The following is a 15,466-nucleotide window of genomic DNA, read 5'->3' as shown; positions in this document are numbered from 1 at the left end:
GGTCACACGGCCGAGATTCGAACTCCGCCCGGCCTCCTGGAGCTGTGCCCTTGCCAGCAAGCCCAGGGAGCACGCTGGGGGCACTGCCCAGAGGTGCCCCCCCCCCGACCCCCGCTGCCGCCTCTGAAGGGCTGCGTTGCGCGTCCGAGGTCTTTGTTCTTAGCCCCTCTGCCACAGCCCCTCCCCGAATCACCTGCTCAGCAGGTCAGGGAGGCTGGAGGACCCCGAAGCCGCCAACCCACAAGATCCTCCTGCCTGTCACTGATTGGTTTTTTTTTCTTTTTAAAAAAATTTTTAACGTTTATTTTCCTTTTGAGAGAGAGGGAGGGGCAGAGAGAGAGGGGGACAGGGGATCTGAAGCGGGCTCTGTGCTGACAGCAGCGAGCCTGATGCGGGGCTCGAACTCGTGAACCGTGGGATCATGACCCGAGCTGAAGTCGATGCTTAACCCGACTGAGCCACCCGGGCGCCCCTATAAAATGATTTCTGCGGCAGCTTCGTCAGAGTCTAGGGAAAATCCCAGGTGCTGCCTCCTGGGGACTCTTCTAAAGTGGCAGAGACAGCCCCGCCCCATCTCATAGGGTTTGGACCCACCCAGCTCCCGTCCCTGGGTCTCTCTGACCACCTGCCAAGACCCTGCTCAGTGTGCGGTTCGGCTGAGCATCTCCTACTCCGGGAAGCCCTCCTGGAACCCACCCCAGCCTGATCGCCCCAGCCAGCCCACCCGTGAGCCCAGCCACAGCACGCGGGGCCCGGGACGGCGAGGCTTTCATTCCGCAGCACAGAGACGCCAAGACTTAGGTGGGCACACGGCTGGAGCCCCGGTGGAACTTGGTCTCCTGGATGCCAGCCCAGGGCGATTCCTGGGGCTGGCCCAGTTTAGCCACGCCAGGTGGGCTCCCGGGCCTGGGGCACCCCCTCCGCTTTGAGGACCCCCCACTCTGCACAGCTCACCACCTTCACCTTCTCCCCTGCCATATGGGAGCGCAAAGGCTCCCCTCCCCGGCTGAGGTGGGGACGGCTGTGGCCGTCCGTGAGGGCAGGGCCGGTGCTGGGGGGACCACGGAGCCAGGCTCGGGCGCCCAGGACAAAGGAGCCCATCTGTCTCCCGGCGGAGACAAACGCGGGACGGTCGGCCACTCCGCTCAGCCTCCACCGCCCCAAGGGCAGCGGCTCCTTCCTTTGGAACCGCCCGGTACCGTCTGCGGGACCGTGTGGGCCCAGCCCTCCCTTGGCAAAGCCCCCCAAGCGGCACTTGGAGGACACGCCGGGCGGCAGGCACTGGCTTCTGAGAATCCGCATCGAGAAAACACGCTCTGTCTGCCTCCGTGTCACCTGCTGGAGGGGCCGAGCAACGGCGAGCATCCAGCATCGGTCACTTTGCGGCTGCAACTCAAGGGAGACGCGCCCGGGAGCCGGGCCACCGAAGATTTTAGCCTTGAGGTTACTCTGTTTCCCTACCTTTTTCCCCTTTGGCGGGGGAGCGGGTGGCAATTCACGTCCTACTGGCGGGACAGACGGGCCGGAAGCGGATACGTCCATCTTTTACGCGCTGCACTCCCTCTTCGCGTCTTCCCGTCTGGCTGATCCTTGCTCTGTAATCGAAGGCCTCCTGCCTGGTGACAGCCGTCCACCCAGCGTCCCTGAAGTCCAGCTTGCGGCTCAGCCTGGGACCCCGAGTCCGAGAAAGCCTACTCCTGGGAAGTCTGGAGAGCCAGCGGTCTGGCCTGGCGCACGCCTGGAACTCGCCGGCCCCGTGGCGCTGTAATTGGCTTGAGGGCGAGGCCGGGGGGCCGAGTCTGAGATCCTGGCCAGTGCCGTCGCTCAGTGTTTTGAGCCAAGGAGTAAGGACAGCCCGTGGCAGAGGCCAGCAATGTCCAGAGCCGTGCTTCTCAGACTGCGGGCCGTGATCTCTCGGCCGGTGGTGAGATCAATTGAACGGTTTGTGATCGATACTACTTTTTAAATCAAACAGAGTGTAATACATTAGGACAGGATAGAAAATATTAGCGCCCACCCGTCTTACTAAGGGCAAGTATCATTCCAGGAAGGTTTGGTTTCTGATACAAACGCCTGTGGGTGTGCGCGTCGTCACGTAAACCGCGCCTCCCGGGGTCGTGGCCATGAAGTCTTTTTTTTTTTTTTTTTTTTGGTAATTTTTTTTTTAACGTTTATTTATTTTTGAGACAGGGAGAGACAGAGCATGAACAGGGGAGGGTCAGAGAAAGAGGGAGACACAGAATCCGAAACAGGCTCTGGGCTCTGAGCTGTCCGCACAGAGCCCGACGCGGGGCTCGAACTCACGGACCGCGAGATCATGACCTGAGCCGAAGTCGGCCGCTTAACCGACCGAGCCACCCAGGCGCCCCAATCGTGGTCATGAAGTCTTAACCGCAGACCCTCCTCGCGGATGTGTCTGGGCCCTTCGAGGATCATGATTCATTACGCCTGCGGTTAAAGTGTTCTCGCTGGCACACAATTGCTGTGGCTTCTAAGCTGGTGCAGACCTAAACCGTCCGTCGGGGACGTCTGCCACCCTTGTTTGATGGCAGTGTGGTTTCCCCGGGGGCAGGGCGGCCCGTGCTCACCCACCGATGGTGCAGCCGGGCCGAGCCCAGCAGCGCTCCGGCCTGTTACTGGCACCGGGAAAGAGGGGCTGAGAACAGGGTTTGGAGGTCGGCTCTCTGGAGGGAGACAGTTCTGGCCAGCGGCAAATAAGAGTGACGTGGGTGGGTAGGACTTTGGCCCCTGGGTGTCCAGCCTGGCCTTGGGCTGGGGTGTGAGGTGTGGGTCAGACTGCCCACTCCATGCTCACGGCTGCCTGGCTTCTGTCCGCTGTAGGGACGAGGGGGTCAGGGGACACGATTCGGTAAACAAGCGTGTGCTCAGTGAGGACTCAACCCCGGCACCTGCTGTGGCAGACGCTCGACACCAGCTCATCTTGGGTGCCCTGCCCCCCACCTCTTCGATCAGTCCTGCTTCAGGGGAGGGTGGGTGAGGGGCATGGAGGAGGGCACCTGTTGAGATGAGCACCGGGTGTTGTATGGAAACCAATTTGACGATACATTTCATATTTAAAAGATCAGTCCTGCTTCCCGCGTGGGAGGGGGGTCCCCTGTGTCCCGCAGCCGTCAGGGAGATGCTCAGTGGAACATCTGAATGGATGAGGGAGGCGTGCGGGTGGGCTGCTGGATGGCCCAGGGAGGACATGCGTAGGGGGCGAGTCTGGAAGGAAGAGCAGGACATTCCTGGGGCAGGGGCTGTGGAAGAGGGGCAGAGGGAGGCCCGACGGCCAGGCCTGGGTCTCCATGCGGCCATTCTCCGGCAGCGGGCATGCACCGAGCCCCGACCGTGTGCCAGGCCCCGAGCGTCTTCTCCATGGACCGCCACAGTCCATGGCGGAGGTGCTGCTGTGACCCCCACTTATACAGAAGGAAACTGAGGCTCAGAGAGGTGCAGTAATGGCCAGCGCTCTAGGTGGTGGGGCCCAGGTCCCCACCATCCCGCCCCCCGCCCCCGGCCCCCCGTCTCCCCGGCCCCCGACTCCCTCCTCCCGCAGAAAGGGGCTCCCCCCTGCCTTCTGCCTTCTGGAGGCTTCTCAGGGGAGCGTCTGAGCTTCTGCCAGGATTAAGCCTTTCAAAGGGCGCGTGCTCAGGGTCCCAATCCGGCCCGTCAATACCCGCTGCCCACCACCTCTCAGATCTCTCCGAGCCTGATCGAATTTCCTTCCCCAGCCAGTCCCTTCTGAGCATTTCCACCTGTCGGGGCCGGGCCAGGTTTGAGGTAGCGAAGCCACTCCCTGACGTCACGGCTGCCCAAACGCCGTGACTGACGGGTCCCCACGGGCAGGGGCAGAGCAGGAGGCCAAGCTCACGGCAGATGATGCGCCCGGGCGGTTCCGGGCGACCGAAATCAGGCTGCTTAGTAATGAATCCGGCAGGCTGCTGGTGCCGCAGCCAAATCTCTAACACCTCGCACGCGGTACAGATGGAGGCGGGGGGGGGGGGCAGAGGGGGAGCGGGTGCTGCCTCGGCAAACAAGCAAGAAAAAGGCTTGTTACACAGAACGAGTTGGAAGGGAGGGGGGCGGGAGGGGGCAGCCAGGAACGGGATCGTCAGCGGATTCTGGAAATACTCAAGGCAGCTCTCTGGCCTGGACCAGCGTGGTACTTATTTGAAAGCAATTTAACCGATGGGATTCCTGACTCCCAAATCAAGAAGGTTATTAAAATGGAGAACAGAGGCAGCTCGGCTGCTCATCGGTACCCTAGTCACACCCCCGTGGGCTGTGGACTGCTGTCCCCCCATCCCTAGTCACACCCCCGTGGGCTGCGGACTGCTGGCCCCAGCCCGCACCCCCCAGGAGTGGCTGGGGCTCTGGTTCCCCAAGCCCCCACGGATCCCCGGGCCCCGGGCTTCTTATTCCGGGGGGAGGGCATGCGTGGCTCTGGCAGAATCATTTTGCGACACGGAGCTCTGGAGGCTTCGGGGCATGTGTGTGGGTGTTCTTGGTTTTTACCAACTCGAGAATGGATTTTTTGCTGTTTCCTTTTGACCCCGGGGAAAGATACTAGGGCCCTTGCCCACGATTCTTATTTGACCAGTGGGGAAACTGAGGCCCAGGCCCGGGTGGGGCCAGTCCAGGGTCGTACAGCAAGGCAGCAGAGGTGGGCCCGGAAGCCAGGGTTTCGGCACCCGGGTCTAGCAGGATTCCTTCCTGAGGGGCCATTTTGGGGGTCTGGGGGCATTTAGTCTGTCCCACCTTGTGCCACCATGAAGGCCCCTGGGTCCCTGCTCTGCTCTGGGTCCCGTGCCGGGGGCGGGGAGCCCGGCCCCTGCCCTCCGCAAGCAGGCAGGTGGAGGGAGTGCCTGGGGCCGGGGACACGTCGGGGTGGGCGTGGGGGGGCCCGGGGGCTGTTGGACCCAGCTCTCCATCCTTTGTAGGTGTTTCAGCGCCGGGAGGACGGCTCCGTGAACTTCTTCCGAGGCTGGGAAGCGTACCGGGACGGCTTCGGCAAGCTCACGGGGGAGCACTGGCTAGGTGAGGGCCGGGACACCTGCCTGCCGAGGGGACGCGCCCTCCCCGGGTGGCGGGAGGTCACGGTCTCCAGGGGCCTCCACACACCCGAGCCAGCTCCCAGGTGTTGCCTGGAAAGGCGTTCCGTGCGTTCAGCGTGTCTGCGGTCGGTGAGCAGGAGGCCAAAGGAAGAAGGGGCGCGGCAAGACGGGGGGTCCCTTGGAGGGGTGTGTGCGTTTCCAGGCGGGACGGCCGGTGGCCATCCTGGATCCAGAGAGCTGGGGGCAGGGGCAGGGCTCGGTTTCGGGTACGGGGAGGGCCAGACCAACCCCCAAACTGCCCTGCCCTCGGGGGTCAGCAAATGCCCGAGGTGTGCTTGGGGCACCAAGGCCATGACTCCCAAAAGAGAGGCCACAGTTCCTGGGGCCCCAGGGCACGGCGTTTGTTTCCCATCTTTGGCACATGGTCTGTGCGGAGCAGAATAAGGGCTTAAAAAGCTCGTGTCCATATTATGTTTCGATACTATTTATCTTTAAATTCACGCAGCATTTAAACATTGGGGTATCTTACATAATGTCATTCGGAAGCATAACATCCATAAAAAATCACAGGTCTGAGGTCTTATATATATTTGGGAGGGAGTTGGGACTCGAGGTGAGGTTTTCTTTATTATTATCTGAGAAAGAGAGAGAGAGAGAGAACTTGAGTGCGGAGAGAGAGAATCCCAAGCAGGTTCCATGCTCAGTGGGGAGCCCGATGCGGGGCTCGATCCCACAGCCCCTGGGATCGTGACATGAGCTGAAATCGAGTTGGACGCTCAAGTGACTGAGCCACCCAGGTGCCCCTGCTTTATGTATATATAATTCACTGTTTAAAGTGCACAGTCCAGGGTTTGTTGTTGTTGTTGCTGTTTTTTGAGAGAGAGAGAGAATGCAAGTAAGAGAAGGGCAGAGAGACAGGGAGACACAGAATCCAAAGCGGGCTCCAGGCTCCGAGCTGTCAGCACAGATCCTGACGTGGGGCTCGAACTCGCGAACCGCGAGATCATGACCTGAGACAAAGTCAGATGCTTAACCGACTGAGCCAGCCAGGCACCCCCAGGGGGGGGTTTAATATATTCAGAGTTGTGCAACTCTCCTAATTCCAGAACGTCTTCTCCACCCCAGAAAGCTCAGAGCCCTGTGCCCCCGTTAGCAGTCACCCCCATTTATGTTTTCAATACATATGAAAACCGAGGTGCCTGGCTGGCTTAGTCGGAGGAGCGTGTGACTCTTGATCGCGGGGTCATGAGTCTGAGCCCCACGTTGGGTGTAGAGGCGGCTTAAAGACATAAACTTTAAAAAACAAAATAAACACACAGCACGGGAAAGACACGCCATGTTTGAATGGCCTCACACACCCCAGGGCACACCGGCCCCACTCTGGCCTCCCCAGGCATGGACATCTGGGAACGTCCCCCCTAGCAGGGCTGGGGCAGCTGGGCAGGAGGGAGAGGAGGTGAGAACAAAGGCACGGGGCATGTGGCTGGGCTCCAGGTGGCGTCAGGAAGGTCCCAGGCCTGTAGGGCTTGCTTTCAGGGGACCTTCTGGGGGGAAGGAGAGGGCCAGTCCCAGAGGTGGGACCGGGCATGTGCCTGCTCGCTGTGTGCGCAGAGGCACCCGGCTGGTGATCTACGCTGTCATTTGCCTTATGTCCGTCTCCCGCCTCCATGACCCTGTGATGCATGAGGACAGGACCCTCTCTGTCCTGACCTGCCCTGTGTCCCTGTTACCAGGAAGGGGCTGGCTGCAGGAGAGGCCAGTGTGGACTTCATCACCACGGTCTCTACTTAGGGCCCAGCCCACCTTATACACTTCAGCCTTGACCCCTCACACCCACCCTCACAGCTGCACTGCTGTCCTCCCCTTTTATGGGTGAGGAAACCGAGGTCCAGAAAGAGTGGGGTGTGTGTGTGTGTGTGTGTGTGTGTGTGTGTGTGTGTTGGGGCGGAGGACGCCTGGGCAGGATTCACGAGCTTTAAAGTATACCCTGAACTGAGTGAATGAGAGCAGGGGCGGGATAGGGGCCGGGGGAGGGAAGCTTCTAGGTGGGAGACCCTTCCCCGGTCCCTCGGCCCCGCCCCCAGGTGGGTGCGTAAAGACAGGGAGAAGCTGGGGGGGGGGGGCTGTTTCCATATCACCACCCACCCCCTTAGAGCAGCATTGGTGACCCTGCCACTCACGGCATCTTAATTGAAATCTATCAGCAGCCACCGAAGCTTCGGGAGGAAGCATTTAAGCAGGGCCTTGATTAGCTCCTGGCAGACAGGAGGCCCTGAGGAGAATGTCAACGTAGCCCTCTACCGCCCTGGCTGTTCCCTCCCTCTGCTTTTCCACACTCCCCTGTCCCCTTTCATCCAGGGTTTTGTCTTCTCCTATTGAGTTATGGGAGCTCTTTATATATCAAGGTTGTTGATTCTTTGTCAGATGCACATGATACATATTTACTTCCAGTCATTTGTCTTTTGGCTGCTTTTTTGTTGCTGTTGTTAAATTATTGCTGATTTCCTAGATGTTTTAAACTTTTATGTAGCCAATTCTTGCCAGTTTTTTCCTTCCTATCCTCTGGGCTTGAGGCCCTGCTTTCCCCTCCTGGTTTTCTAAAAATGTCTCCTATCTTAACAAAAAAAATTTTTTTTCTTTAGTGTTTATATTAGGTGCAGATCCGTAACCCATCTGGGAATTTGTTCAGGGTGACGATAGGAGGGTTGGAGGTCTGAGTATTTTTCCTCTCTCTTTTTTTTGTTTTTAATTTTTTTTTAACGTTTATTTATTTTTGAGACAGAGAGAGACAGAGCACGAACGGGGGAGGGTCAGAGAGAGAGGGAGACACAGAATCTGAAACAGGCTCCAGGCTCTGAGCCGTCAGCACAGAGCCCTACGCGAGGCTCGAACTCACCAACCGTGAGATCGTGACCTGAGCCGAAGTCGGACGCTCAACCGGCTGGGCCCCCCAGGCGCCCCTTCCTCTCTCTTTTAACCCCCCAGCCGCCTCTTCCTCCAGCTTTGATGGCGATGGGGGCCCCGATCTCAGCTCACCATCCAGGGGCCCACCGAGGTGGCGGGGGGCGGGGCAGGGGGGTGGGAGTGTCCTGGCAGGTCAGGATTTCTGCAGGGGCTGCAGAAACACAGAAAGTGAAGAGAGAGGGAGAGCAAGGGGGTGGAGACGGCAGAGGAACCCCGCAGCCCCCACCCGGCCCCTCCTCCAGGGCACCCTGCCCAGGGGCCCCTCGCGGGCGCTGGGATGGCCCGTCCAGCTTAGCCCAGAGGAATGATGTGCCAAACGTGGGCCTTTGGGCACCAGCCACCACTCAGTGATGGGGAAAAGGGATTCCCCAGCGTCCCTGCCAGGCTGGTCTCCCTCTTGCCCTGTCCCTGGAGCCGATGATCGGTCTCGGACAAGAACTGAGTAAGGGCAAGGCGTCTGGGCCAGTCTGCCTGGGTTCAACTCCTAGCTCTGCCACTTACCAGCTGGGTGACCTGGGCCCGCACCTTAACCTCTCTGTGCCTCATTTTTCTCACCTGTAAAATAGGGATAATGGAGCCCCTGCCTCGTTGATCATGACAGCAGGAGCAACAGACACCCTGGTAACATGTGCAGCGGGCCAGGCGCTGTTCTAAGAGCTGTACAGGGATTCTTTAATTAAATTGGACTCATTCTAATTCTGCTGGATTCATTAACCCCCGAGAAGTGCTCGGAACGGTGCCCGGCATTCATAAGTGCCGTCCAGCTGGTGGCTGTTGTCGCCCCTGCCCTTACAGCTTGCGGAACCCTCCCGGCCCTTCATCTCAGCCCCGTGAGGCCCACTCCACAGGTGTACAAGCCAGGGCCCCGAGAGAGGGACAGCGGCTTGCTCTGAAACTCCAGCCCGGGTGGGGGGGGGGGGGAAGCAGAGCAGAGCGGAGAGAGGCAGGGAGACGAGACCCTTCTGCTCTCAGACCCCGGTCCTGGCCAGGTCCCGGGAGAGTAGGGCGGGCGGGGTTTGCTGTGGCCCCTGCAACGTCACAGCGGCTTCTCCTGTGCCCCCGACCTAGACCCTGGGACCCAGGCTTCCCTCCGGCCTCGCTGGGGGAGGGTCCGCACAGCCTTCTCGCCCCGTTAGCTTGCACACCCTGGCCCCACCGATGGGTTTGGAGCTCAGGAGGGAGAGGCTGATGAAGTGTCACTCGATGCTGATAAGTTGTAATTTTAATTAAACGCCCTCGTAATCAAGAGGTAATCAAAGTGGCAGGGAAGCACCTTGAATGTGAGTGTGTGGGAGGGAGGGAGGGCGCGGGACGATGGGGGTGTGGGGGCAGGTACAGGGCCAGGCCCTGGAGACAGCAGGAGACTCAGCCCTCCCACTTCTCCGCTCAGCCGCTAAGGCAGCATTTATTGAGCACCTATGGTGGACGGAGCCCTGCTCACATGCCGGGATTCAGCGTGAACGGGACAGTCCGTTGCTCTCATGGAGCTTCCACGGTGGGGGGCAAGCCTTGGGGGCACAGAATGATACACACCAACGGGGGGAGCAGCTGGGTTGGCAGAGGTCCTCGACCCAGACAGGAGGCCAGGCAGCCTTCCCCAGGTGCGGCCTGAAAACGAAGAGAGCATAATGTGGGGGAGTAGGGACAAGTGTCCCAGGCAGATGGAACAGCATGTGCAAAGTCTTAGAGGCCAGGTTCAGGGAGATATATATGAGTCCCAGATCCTTTCCGGCCGGAGCCCTGAGTGGGAGAGAGGATGAGGGGGGTCATCACCCCCAACCCAGATTTTCCGGGTTCCTTCTGAAACCTACAGTCTTTCTACTGACCTTCCACTCAAACGTTTGGAAAGCAGAGCCCGACTCAAAGCCCGACAGAGAAAACCAAACACGAGAAATGGTCGGTCCTCGGTTTGTTGCCAAACACAGGCTGGCCCCAGCCGTGTGCCCTCGGCTCTCTGGTCGCCCCAGTTCCCTCCCGCGGGGGTCACCTTGTGAGCCCCTCCCCCCACGTCTGCCCTTCCCTCCCCGACTCCAGGGCTCAGGAGGATCCACGCTCTGACCACGCAGGCCGCCTACGAGCTCCACGTGGACCTCGAGGACTTCGAGAACGGCACGGCCTACGCCCGCTACGGGAGCTTTGGCGTGGGCTTGTTCTCCGTGGACCCGGAGGAAGACGGCTACCCACTCACCGTGGCCGACTACTCGGGCACTGCAGGTGGGACCCCGGGGCGGCAGCGGGGGAAAAGGGAGGGCAGGTGTGGGGGGACGCCCACCAGTCTCCCCACTCAGGAGGTCAAAGAAGCCCCAGGCCCAGTGCTTCTGACCTCCACCTTCAAGTCCCACCTGGCCCCCATCCCGGCAACGCAGAGCACCGGGGCCCGAACTGTTCACCCATTTGGCAGACGGGCAAAGGGAGCCTCGAGCCAGGCAGCAGGACACCCGGGGCTTGTGTTCTGCTGGGCCTCTAAAGTGTGGTGGCTGCACCTCTCTGGGCTGGGTTTCTCTTCTGAGGCGGACGCAGGAGGGCAAGGAGAGGGAGCGCGTGAAGAAGCTGGGAGAAGGGACAGAGACGGCCAGGACCCAGGGACAGCCCGGGGACCACCCCGGGCGGCACCGTGGGCGCGCGCGAGCCGCACAGGCTCCCTGGGGTGGTGGGACAGACGTGCGCGCACGGCGGCGGCACACGTGCGCCACCGCGCACGTCCAGGGGAGGCGCCCTGAGGACGCAGCGGCGTGCGTCTGTGTCTGCGCCTGCGCAGGGGACTCCCTCCTGAAGCACAGCGGCATGAGGTTCACCACCAAGGACCGCGACAGTGACCACTCGGAGAACAACTGCGCGGCCTTCTACCGCGGCGCCTGGTGGTACCGCAACTGCCACACGTCCAACCTGAACGGGCAGTACCTGCGGGGCGCGCACGCCTCCTACGCCGACGGCATCGAGTGGTCCTCCTGGACCGGCTGGCAGTACTCGCTCAAGTTCTCCGAGATGAAGATCCGGCCGGTCCGCGAGGACCGCTAGCTGGGCGCTCCCCACCCCGGCCCCCCGCCCCCACCCATCCCCGCGCCCCCCCGAGCCCAGCCCCACCCTGCATCTCTCCCCCCGACGCCCACCTGCCCGCACGTGGCCGGCCTGCTCACGTGTTGGGGGGGGGGGTTGTACGTCCCCTTCACGCTGTCCTCACCCCTCAGTTCACCTCTGCTGATGTGGGGGGGCGACTCGACACCCCCAAATTCTGCCCGCCCGGACTTTGGCTCCTGGGCTAAGCGTCTTGACTTCAGCACCCCAGCAGCCTTTTCAGGAGACGGAGGGAGTGTCTGGTCTTTCTGAGTCAGGTCTGAGGCCAGCCGCCTCTGGCCTCGAAATTTCACTTCCCTGGTGCCTGAGGATCCGGCCTCTCCCCTAAGGACCAGACAAAGGCTGGACAGCCATATGCCAACCCTGCCCCCAGGCCAGGCCGGGGTGCGGCTGCCCGTGGGGACTCCTACCCCGAGGCCAGTTTCCTGGAGCTCCCCCACCCCCACCCCTGTGTTCCTGCAGGCCTGGGAGGTCCTCAGTCCCTTTGGCTGCTGCGCCCAGCCTCCTGCCTTCCTGGGGCGGCGGGGCCCCACCCCACCCTATCCTCTTTCCCGCGGGAGGCTGGGGCAGGTCCTGAATCCTCTGGGCCTGGCCAGTGAGGATCTCTCTTTTCTGGGCTGCCGTGGGGCGTGTCCCACCATTCCCAGGGACTCCGGGATCCTAGGGCCCCCTGGCATCAGGCCTGCAGAGGGGAGGGTGGACCAGGAGGGGTTGGGTGGCCGTTAGCCCTTCAGCCCCGAGACTGCTGTCTCAAGTGGGGGCGGCTGCCCCCTGCTGGTGACTCTGGGCACTGCCAAGACTTGCTGGGCAAATGGGGGAGACTGAGGCACCACCAGACGCTCGAAACCATCTTTCATTGAATCCTCCCAATGCCCAACATACTATCACTCTACCCCTCCCCCTCCTCCCTAAGAACTGGCCAAGATGAGCAGCCCTCAACCTGGTATCAACCCGCTGGGACCCCAATGCCTTTGCCCTCAGAACCAAGCACCAGGCTGTTTTTCTACGTTCCTACCTGTGGGGATTTGATGGGGACGGGGGGGGGGGGGCGCTTCGAGAGGGCTGGAAGGTCACCCTGGGGGGCTGCCCGGAGGGTGGGCGGGAGGGAGGGAGGGGGTGTTTGCTTCCTTCACTGGAAGGCAGATGAAGACAGGCACATAGGGGAGCGCGGGCTTTAGCTCTCCCTTCCCCACCCACCCAAGTTTGCGGTTCAGTAATCACGTGCCACGGACCCGTGTGCAACCTGGCCTGTCCCCTGGATCTCCACCTGGTCGCAGCCTTCAGCAGAGTTTCGCAGGACATCTGCTGTGGGCTGGGGCCTGCCTGGGCGCTGGGCAACACCGCATCCTGCCCTGTCGGCCCCGCAGCTTGAAGCGAACATGGCCGTGAAACAGACGGCTGCAGCCCAGGGTGAGCAGGTGCTGGGGAGCAGCCCGGCTGCTGGAGGGGCCGGGGAGCCGTGTGGGGTGGGGGAGATGGGGGGAGGAGGGCCCTCCCCTGCCAGTCCCCTTTCCCGTCCTCCAGAAGAGAGCCAGCCCCCCACCCCACCCCGAGCTGCCAGGACCCGCGGCCACAGTGCAGACTCTGGCTGGGTGGGACCCCAAGTCCTCATCCCAGGGAGCCCCCTTCTCCCCCACCAGCCCCAGGCGAGAGCCGGCTTCTGCCGCCAGCCTTGCAGTGCCAGCCGCCGTTTGGAAAGTGTCGAGCGCTTTCTGATCTGTCATCACACAAACTCCTGGTGAGTGTGATGTTAACGGATTCACAGATGTGCGTGCGCGTCGGGAAGCTCAGGGGCACTCCTGCCAGGGCTTGGCTGCAGAACAGACGTGTGCCGCGGCTCCGGCCTGGTGCGGGGACAGGTGCGGGTGGCCTTCAGGAGCATCCGGCCGACCTGAAGACACCCGTTCCTGCCGACCCGAGAGCGCCAGCCCCGCTCCCGGCCCAGGACTGGCACAGAGGGCTGTGGCCGGCTCAAACACTGGCTGAATGGGCATTAAAGCCGTCACGGTGGGCCAGCGCACCCCCCTTCCTAAAGGGCACCCTTTGAAGGCTGGTGAGGAGCACAGAGGGTCCCTGAACACCCGCTCTGGGCCAGGAGGCTGTGCTGAGCAAAGCAGGCTCTGGACCCCGGCCTCCAGGAGCCCGTGGTGTGAGGTCAGCGTGGATGGCCATCGAGTGAGTGATCCCAGGAAGAAGAGGGTGTCAGGAGAGCAAGTCGCAAGACGCAGCTCCACTGAGGACGGAGGGACGACAGATGTGTGCAAAAGGTCACCCGGGACCCAGGCTCATTGCACCTGAACTCCGTCTCGAGGGGCCTAAGCTGATGGTTTGACAGTGGGGGGTCTGTGACCTGACCAACCCTCCCTCCCTTTCCTTCTTCCACTGATGAGGGGAACGACGAGTCAAGCAGAGGAGGGGTCTCGATACGGGGATCTCGGGGGGCAGTGCACGTGGCTCCAGAAGCTGCCGGAGGTTCCCTTCCCCCAGCACGGGTAGGTTCTGTGCAATCAGCCAGTGGCCTCACTCATTCTGCACCCCCCTGCCCCAAACTTTGAGAGAGTTCAACCAGAGGCCGCCTCATGGGCCACCTGAGCTCGCTGCGTCCAGAGGGTGGATGGTTCCTGCACTTCTGCCCTTGGTGGCCTCAGCACCACCCACCAGGGGATCAGGACAGCGCCAGGAGTAGTGCCCAGATTGCATCATCCCCCTGTGGCTGTGTGCAATTCGGCTTGAGAATGTTCGTCTTGGGGGCAGAAATGGTATCACGGGCCTGCCTCTTCCTGCCCCCCTGCTCGCCCCACCAGCCACCCTCGGTCACACGGGCCTCTGGCTGGCCGGTCTGGGGCCCGAGCCCCATCACCCAGGATTCGGAAGGTCGGTCAACAGGATCTGCCCCACGTCATGGCGACAGGGGAGGCTTCGGTTAGGCCCGTGGTCACACCTCTGTCCCGTGCAGTCTGAGGAGCAACGTGCCTGCGGGAGACGTGCTAAACCTAGAACAAAGGGCGCTAGGCTCTGGTCCATGCGGCCGGGGGCCTCCCCAGGGCCTCTGTCCTCACCTGCCTGCAGGGAGAGAGCTATCCCCAGACCCCAAGAGGGCCAAGCGGCTGGCAGGACTCAGCAGACCCAGAGGTTTGGGGCTGGACACGGGGGGGACTGCCCGACTGTCCACACACGGCTGGCAGGGTGTGTGTGGAGGTGCTGGAGGACCAGCACGGCTGCCGATGGACAGAGCGTGGTGTGGGACAGAAGCTGGTCTGGGCTGCGAACACTTGGCGCCGTGTGTCCCTGTCTCTAATAAAGTCTTGTGCTGACCCGGCTGCCTCTAACCTTGCTCGGCGCCCCACGTCAAGGCCGCCTCCTGCCCGATTTCCCCAGACTTCCTCACCGTCTTTATTTCTACTGAAGAAACGGTGTTTCCCAGGTAGCCCTGTGTCCCCAGAGGCCGCCCCAGATCCTTGAGCAGAACCAGCCGCACACCGGCCAGCAGCTGGGCCACCTCCCGGCGGGGGAGATCCTCCTGGGGCCAGGCGTCTGGGGACGGGCCCGTGCATCCCACGGGGGTCCCCAGGGTCTCTCTTGTGGCCGAGACTGGAGTCCTGAGGAGCTGAGACTTTATTAAAAACAACAGTCCCTAGTGGCTATTCATAAAACCAGTGTGAAGCTTGAGGACAAAATCACCCCCTGAGCTGATTTAATGAAGTCCAACATCTATCGAGTGCCCGTATCAGAGACCTGGTGCGGGGCCAGAGCCGGGATGTGCTGGAGCCCTGCCTGAGGCCCCCTGTGGGGGCAGCTGGAGGGTGTCTGCCCACCGGGCCACACGGGGGACAGAGGTCTCTGTCCCGGTGGCTGGAGGCTTCTAGAACGTTCACAGAACGCTATCCCCCTTCATAATGTGTCCCCGGCCAACGGCGTGCGGTCTCGCCTTCTCAGTATCAGACCCACAGGGACCCCCTGGCTATGTGGCTCCTGGGCCAGGCCGCAGGAAGTCACTGAGTTGATCACGGCCACCTGCCTCCCCCACAGGCTCACGGGGCCGACTGCCAGGCTGTCACCCCAATACATCCCACTCTTGCAAGGTCACAGCCCTATGCAGAGAAGCAAGGGCAGGGGTGTCTTAAGGAACTGAGGCTGCTGTGAGCTTGGCCATCCTGGGACTTGGCCCTGATGTTCTAGGGAGGTTTCCCGGGGAACCTCAGTCCTGGTGGAAGAAAGCAGGACCCCCTGAAACCTCTCTCCCATTTTACCCTGACCCCGTGAAAAGCCTCTGTTCCAGGAAGCCGAACGGAGCCTACTGCTCTCTGGCTGACAGCCTGAGCCGTCCTTGACCTTCCCACAGCCCAGAGCCTGTCGATCTGCTGCTCTGG

At 61.6% G+C, this 15,466-nt stretch overlaps 1 protein-coding gene across 2 annotated transcripts in view; it reads left to right on the top strand.

Annotated features, from left to right (window-relative positions):
- FIBCD1 (fibrinogen C domain containing 1) overlaps positions 1-11,070 on the top strand; it is a 32,231-nt gene extending 21,161 nt beyond the window's left edge. For both annotated transcript variants that reach the window (XM_086684292.1, XM_086684293.1), the window contains 3 exons: positions 4,944-5,040; positions 10,056-10,235; positions 10,780-11,070. In XM_086684292.1, the coding sequence (XP_086540418.1) occupies positions 4,944-5,040; positions 10,056-10,235; positions 10,780-11,039 (537 nt within the window). In that variant the 3' untranslated portion in view covers positions 11,040-11,070. The remainder of the gene's footprint in view (positions 1-4,943; positions 5,041-10,055; positions 10,236-10,779) is intronic.
- The last annotated feature ends 4,396 nt before the right edge of the window (positions 11,071-15,466 follow it).

This window comes from Puma concolor, chromosome D4 (assembly GCF_028749965.1).
Source record: "Puma concolor isolate L17-30 chromosome D4, mPumCon1.1.hap2, whole genome shotgun sequence".
In the NCBI taxonomy this organism is placed as follows: Eukaryota; Metazoa; Chordata; class Mammalia; order Carnivora; family Felidae; genus Puma; species Puma concolor.
Note: the sequence above shows the minus strand (reverse complement) of the source record. Positions and strands in the feature narration are given on the sequence as shown.